Source organism: Morone saxatilis, unplaced genomic scaffold (genome assembly GCF_004916995.1).
Source record: "Morone saxatilis isolate NCDOM2014 unplaced genomic scaffold, NCSU_SB_2.0 Contig3, whole genome shotgun sequence".
Lineage (NCBI taxonomy): Eukaryota > Metazoa > Chordata > Actinopteri > Moronidae > Morone > Morone saxatilis.
In genome coordinates, this window is record NW_023339873.1 from 7,957,628 (window position 1) to 7,965,174 (window position 7,547).

General features: G+C 41.9%; 1 protein-coding gene across 2 annotated transcripts in view; it reads right to left on the reverse strand.

Annotated features, from left to right (window-relative positions):
- Positions 1–6: 6 nt before the first annotated feature.
- The window catches only part of gna11b (guanine nucleotide binding protein (G protein), alpha 11b (Gq class)), a gene marked incomplete in the record, with an annotated part of 17,191 nt that continues 9,650 nt past the window's right edge, over positions 7–7,547 (reverse strand). The window contains 6 exon segments of one of the 2 annotated variants that reach the window (XM_035674047.1): positions 7–319; positions 912–1,065; positions 1,233–1,362; positions 3,647–3,775; positions 4,853–4,981; positions 5,977–6,131. In XM_035674047.1, the coding sequence (XP_035529940.1) occupies positions 129–319; positions 912–1,065; positions 1,233–1,362; positions 3,647–3,775; positions 4,853–4,981; positions 5,977–6,131 (888 nt within the window). 2 annotated transcript variants of the gene reach the window in all.

Here is a 7,547-nt window from a genome sequence, read left to right on the forward strand (position 1 = left end):
TGTGTGTGTGGGTGTGGGTGTGTGAGCCGGCATGGTGTGCTGTGTAATGCATGTGGAGTTGAGCGCACACTCCCAGAGGAGATGTGCATTTGTGCAATGGGGAGGAGATGTGCGTCGTACATGAGCCCTCACACCAGATTGTACTCTTTGAGATTGAGCTGTAGGATGGTGTCTTTGACAGCTGCAAACACAAAGCGGATGTTCTCAGTGTCCGTGGCACAAGTGAAGTGGGAGTAGATGATCTTGTCGCTGTCTGGGTTTAAGTCCACAAACATCTTGAGGATGAACTCCCGCGCTGCCTGTGCATCTCTCTGGGGACCTGAGATATAAAAGAAACAAAACAAAAACAAGCACACGCAAACGTTGATTTATTTTCACCATATAAAGTGTTATTTAAAAAGGGGTTGAACAACAACAACAGATGCTTTGTTGTTTCTTTTTGAGAGTCAAATGAGACGACTGATATGCTGTGCATTCGGGATGGAGCTTTAGAAGGGAGGCTTAGACAGAGGCAGACCTAGAGTAATATTCATAACAGGGTGGCATGGAGACTTTAAAAGGTGGCAGAAGTGATTGCTGCTTTAATTGCAAACAATCACATATATGGAGACTTGCTTTAAAAAGCCCCCAAATAAAGATATTTGAGCTTAAAACATTACATTAGGTTTAGTAAAACACTGAATAGAAACATCTAAAGCTTGCCTTAGAAATCAATAAATTGTATTGTAAATCTTTTACCCTCTACATCCGCTTAGCTTAACATAAAGACTGGAAATGGGTGAACTGGATCAATTTCCGACTGTTTTAACACTGAATAATACATTCACAGAAGCTGTATTAATTTATCGGAGGGTGTCTTCCACATTCTTCCACAGGGCCACATTAGTCAGCGCACGTGTAGATAATCTCACCATCAAACTCAGGGAAATAGTCCACCAAGTGTGAGTAGGAGATCTTCTCCTCTAGCAGGTCCTTCTTGTTGAGGAAGAGGATGACGGAGGAGTTTTGAAACCAGGGGTAGGTAATGATGGTCCGGAATAGAGCTTTACTCTCCTCCATACGATTCTGGTGCAAAAAGAAAAGGATAGAAGTGTGAGAAGAGTCAATTCTTGATGCATCTCACTACACATAAAGGGAACAACTGCAATATAGCTTTTGTGGGGGGGGGGGGTGAAGATACACGTGTTCAAGCAACATAGTATGCATGCATTTCTTTTTAATGAATGACTTACCTCGTTGTCCGACTCCACCAGGACCTGGTCGTACTCACTCAGCGCCACGAGAAACATAATGGAGGTGACATTCTCAAAGCAGTGAATCCACTTCCTCCTCTCGGACCTCTGACCCCCTACATCCACCATCCTGATGGCAGGATGAAGGTGAAAATTGGGGCGGGGGGGATAACAAGTAAAGAAGCAAGGAGGGGAAAAACATATTAGCACACATCTCATGGTGGCCTAGTTCGTGTTTAGTGATTTAGTGACTAACAGTGCTCAGCGTTTAACAGGGCAGAAGTTCAAATTCTCAATATCCTGGAATAGCTCTAAGGACAGTGTTGTTTCTTTTTTTAAAAAGGAGGTTTTGAATCCATCAAGATATATTTACTGGTGGCACCAAGTGATGGACCGAGTTTATTCCATTGCATTACAAATATACTGAAATATGGCCTGCTTTGTGCAAGAAATGCGTATATAGCAGAAGAACGCTGTAATAGAGGAAAGACAGATTTGTCCTAAAGACATCTCTCTGCTGTACTTCTTCCTTTTTCAGCACACGGCCCAAATAAAGATATAGTCTCTCATCCTGGGACCCATGACAGCATATTTTTACTATCATTTTGGGTCCTAAAAAAAGATAAAATATTCTGGAATACTTTTAACTTGATTTTAAGTTAAACTTGTTTGAGATAAACTATTAACACCTGATGGATTCAACACCTAAAGAAGAGGATTAATCAAATTCACAACTTCTTGGCCATGAGTTTTAAGGGTCTCGGGGAAAAACAGAAACTAAAAACTAAATGTGCAGTGTGAATATGCTTTTGTCCTTTGTAAGTGAGTGAGTCATGCATGCCACCACAAAGATGAAAGCTTCCCGTTTAAGACAGATCTAGAATCAGTTTTTAAACAAATGCCGCCACCACCATTAATACCAGTTTGATTAGCATGCCTTCTCTCCTGCCCCCTACACCAGAGCACTATGTAGGTATAAAACAATACACATACAACAAGAATTACAGGCGTGGCTCAACTTTGGGTTGATAGAAGTTGTGGCAAAATCAAAAAGATAGATTTTTGCAGGAAATGTGTCACTGGAATTCTTTAATTGGGAGTGGCATTCATCTGGTCATACAAGGAGTCAACATTACATCTGATGATAGATCAGTCTGTACTTCTATGTGATACGGGTAATAACGTATTCATTTCTCTACTGAAAGGCTTTCGCAACCTTCCCTAGTGGGTGTGTGTGATAAAGCACAACTGAAAAACAACTGAAGTTTGGAAACGCACTTGGACAAGACAAATGGGGAGTAATATGAAATGAATAACACCAGATAGAGGACAGACAGAGGACAGGAGGCAGAGATGAAATGTTGATGAAAGATACAGGGGGCACCTGTGATGGTTTGATCCTTTTCAGGGTAGAAGGACTCCTCCTATGTAACCTAATGAGAAGCTACAAGCTGAGAAATTGCATCTCAATACGTATGTTATATATTCCTAAGAGATTAACAAACACAACTAAGTAAGCAACAATTGGTATGAAAACTTTGATTTCAGCGCACGGGCCTACAGGCAGAGGGGCTGGCATTCACTGAAGCCATTCATAAACAGCAATCCTGGCTTTAATACTGAGTGATACGTGTGGATCCTCAAAAGCTTTCTTCTTTCCTGAGATTCTCCTTGACAAGGTCACCCTTCACTCGTCAGGGAGTTTAGGTCCCAGTTTCATTAAGCCTTCATTTGTGACAACTGATTCTGTAAAATCTTTCCTGTCAGGAACCTTTGATGTCAAGCCATTATATAATTGGCATCAGTACAATTTAATTCCTGACTTTTTGTACTTTGGTGCACCTCTGGATGCACAGGTGCACGCCTCCAGACCAGGTGCAACATGGTCTCTGAGAAAGCTGCACAAATGTAGTGTAATTCTCAATGCAAGGCTGCCCCCTGGTGGTGGCCCAGTCCACCGTGGTCCATAGAGACCCAGGGCCAATATAGGCCCTGCAGGACCTGCTGCCCAAAATAACATTCCTCCACCGCGGAGAGGACGACCTCGTTTCTTCTGCCAGCCGAAGAGGAAAGGAGGAGAGGAGGAGGAAGAGAGGAGGTGACCCATTTACAGAGACCGGGCACCAGAATGTAGGACTTTGTGTTCATTAGGGGGTTGTGTTATGTGTGGTACGATTGCTGCTGGTGGCAGGAGGTAAAAGAAAGTGTAGGACTATGAGGAGAATATAAAACGGTAACGAGTGCTATGATTTCTATGATTGGTCAAGTGTCAAATGCAGAAATTAAGTCACATGGTTAAAAAAAAAAAAAAACATGGTTTATTTGGGGCTTTGGACAAAAACAAAGCAGATGGCGAATGGGTTAATGCCACAACATAACAAGAAGGGACTGAGCCAAAACAGGCATCTTTCTACCTGAAAATGATGCTTTGCAAGTCGAATGGATACTCTATGATTCCTGTAGTGGGGATGCGCACCCTGAGCACATCCTGCTGAGTGGGAAGATAGTTGGGATCTGCAATACGATCCAGATCGGTAAGATAACTACAGGCCGGCCGGTCGGGGAAAAAAGAGAGAGATAGAGAAAAAAAAGACAGGAAAACAGTTATATAAAGCGTGACAGGCATTTACCGCAACCCCCCTGCCATTCCAGGAAGTGTGGATCAGTCCTGTTGAGGAAGCTTCACAGAAAAAGGCCACATCTCAGAAACAAAAGGGTGTTAGTCAGTGTCACTGCTCCACCAACACTCTCCATCCATAAACCATATGAGACATTTGATATTAGCTTGCAACTGTGGCTTTGAGTTGACTTGACTCTCTTTTTAACCGACAACAATTTGCAGTGAGGTCAAGTAGACTGTGGATAATGTTGCAGACAGTGAGGTGGTATCAGTGACAATAGTAGCAGTGACTTAGCAGCAGAGACAGCAGCACCTGGATTAGATAAAGAAGGTTCGGACAACTAGGAAACATTTTTTCTTACAGTTTTGCCAATGGTATGCAAATGAGCCTTTTCACTTTGCAATTCAATTAAAAAAAGGTTTCAGTTCTTCTGCGTTTAAACTGTGCCCAATTGCCTGACAAATTGTATAACAACTTCCTGGAGACTCTTTGACATCACTGTCTAATCCTTCTTCATCTGGCATTTGCTGGCTGCTCCCCACATTCAGTGCAGCATGTCTGGCCCTCGTTTTTATCCTGGAGCCAGAACCTCCGCACAACTGTGAACCCAAACCACTGATATCTAATCAGGTTAACCAATGTGGCCCTCAGGCTCATTTGATCTAAACACATCAAAATCTTTATTTCGCTCTGTAGGACAACTGGGTCTGTTCAGACGAATGGGCTCTTGCTAAGTAACATGTGTTTTCACTATAGTGATGTGAGGGCAACTGCAAGCTTGTAATATTGTCATAATTTCATTGACATTGACGGGCTACTAAGATGGTAACCCATGTGTACAAATCATCGGGTTAATGTTTCTATTTTCTGGCCATTTTTGATTGGCCAATTCACAAGAACCTCGCCCCAGCTTAAATGATGTGTTAATATTCTGACAGTCATCAGTGGTTTCTGTCCTCTAGCTACGGTGATGCTGTAGTCCCGGTGCCACAGGGGTACCTGAAGATGACGTTCTCCAGGTCAAACGGGTACTCTATTATACCCGTGGTGGGAACACGGACCCTCAGCACATCCTGCTGGGTGGGAACGTATCCCTCCGCAGTCACACGGTCTATATCGCTAAGGTAACTGGAGATATACATCACAACAGTGTCGAACAGACATATTCAGTGACTTTCTTATACATTTCTCACTAACTCATACAAACACAAATAGCTTACACATTTACCATAACATACATGTGCAAACAGACCTGCATATACTGATTTGAAGCAGTTTTAAACTGTAGTACAGCAAGTCCACAACCAGGGGGCACTAGAAAGTGAGTCAAGTGCCATTGGCCATTTAGCCTGGGGTCACATATTATTACAATGTAAAAACACACACAACCACAGAACAGGACAGGGCACATTTAGCTACAAACATCAAGGTGCAAACGCAACATTAATCTGTGGTTAGGTGCATCTCTAACATTCAGACATTAAACACCAAGCTCATGTAAAGCTAAAATGTGTAAAGAACCCCAACTAACAATTGTCTAACAATTATTATATACAATAAATAAATGTCCATGGTGGACAATAAACAATCAAAAGTTAAATAGTGACCCTTGTACCTGGGGCTTGTAGATTTCTTATGGGATTGTTAAATTATGAAATAGGCTGATGAACTGATGAATATTGCATGTGAACAAAAGGCTAATGTGCTGCCCTGCCCTGCAAACATTACTAACCCCACAAGGCAATTACAAACAGAACAGACACGCACATAACCTGCCACCAACCACACATCCAAACACACCCTAATTACTCTGGAAACCACTCTGATCTCTGGAGACAACTCTGTCTTCCTGCCACACAAGAAGTTAAAGATCCCAATGAAATCAGTAAAATCTGAAACGTCTACAAAAGCGATCCAATCAAGAGAACAGCACTGGAGTGTTAAGAATCATTAGTTATATTAACACTGATATATCTCCATCCGTTCCCAAACAACCATCTCAGACCTACACTCACACATTGTGTCACAGACAGCCGCACAAATACCATTCTTAAATCCTAGACACATCATACGTGATGTCTACACGTAGAGACACAAACACACACAGAGACGTGCAGACGTACTATTTAGTGGAGTCAGAGAGCTGGTACTCTCTGCGGCGGTCGTAGGCCTCCTGGATCCCCGGGTCGGACCACAGGCATTTGATAGCGGTGATGTAAGGTTGGTCGAACCCATTGATCTTCTCGATGTCCACCTCCTTCACAAGCATGGCGTTAGACTGCAAAGACACAGGCAGGAGGGGGAGAACGAGTGAAATAAAGAGCAGTGAGAGACAGCGATGGGCCAAACAGAAATAGACAAGATTTACAGAGTCACTTCTTTTCTTCAAATATTCAGCCAAAGATATTTGAGTTATCGGTAACTTTCTTCGCTGTGTGTTTGGACCTGGTGGCTGATCCTAACCACCCACATATTCTACTTATTCCAAAGATAATGTTTCTGCTAGACAAACTAAATGCATCTTTCTCGTGCACCTGAAGATTTTTTCCCAGGAAAGACATAAAACACACAACTGGTCTAACTATGAAAAACAACATATGAAGAGGTTGTAGGTTGACGAATGAGCAACAAAAGAGATTTATTTACATGAAAATGACGAATTTGTGCCCATTTATCAAGCCTGTCTTTAGAAGAAATGATTCACAAATGTAAGATGTTCATACCATCCTCACCTACTAAAGGTTTGCATAGCTGTAACTTGATAACAGCTGCACGGGACATAAATTAAGACTATTTATCGACTTTAGAACGTAAAAGTCTTTCGAAAGGTAACAAATGATCTAATGCAATAACCAAAACCATAACTTATGTCCCACTACAGTCATTTTTTGATTTTGTGTGGGTTTTGAAGTGATACAAACAATTCAACATGTTTCTTTGACAGAATCAGACAGAATCTAAGCTCTTAAGTCTTAACATTGAGTTGTGACTATGCTGTTCATTCATATTGTAGACCAGTAATTCTAGATACTGGTCCTTACGAGGGAGTGTATGGTAGAGCTGCTCGATTATGGAAAAAAAAATCATAATCACGATTATGTGCGATGGCTTGCAGTCGTGGGTACTCTGCTGGCGTACTTAATATCGTCATGGTATGCAATAGGATTATTTTAAAGAAAGCCCAGGAACCACAAGCCATTGACAAACGCTTTCAGGATCTGGGATGGTTGGTCAGTTATTTGTAATAAATATGGCTTATACATACATTCAAATGGACAGAAAGTTAGCGGTGTGTGGGCAGTACGACTGCGTACATTATAGTTCTCTATGTCCAGTCGCTTCGAGCTGTTGACTGGTCTGTTTAGTTGTTGAACCTTTAAATTGAGGACTGGATTTATACCTTGGATGCAAGGTGGTTGTCGTCCATACTCAGTCGGACAGTAATTCACCATACACGGTAAGGCGGCTCAATTAATCGAAAATATTGATCGAATGATTGACGATTTTTGGCGGCGCAAACGATCTGAAAAACTAATAAGAAGTCGGGGGGAAAACTTGACGGATGCTTGTGGACTAGGAAGTGTTGCTTTGACAAAATGTCCGAATAACATGAGCATGTTTCTGAAGTTTAGGAAAAAGAATACATCGTTGAGATAATCGTTGATTTCGAATTTGACCCAATAACTAAATCGTG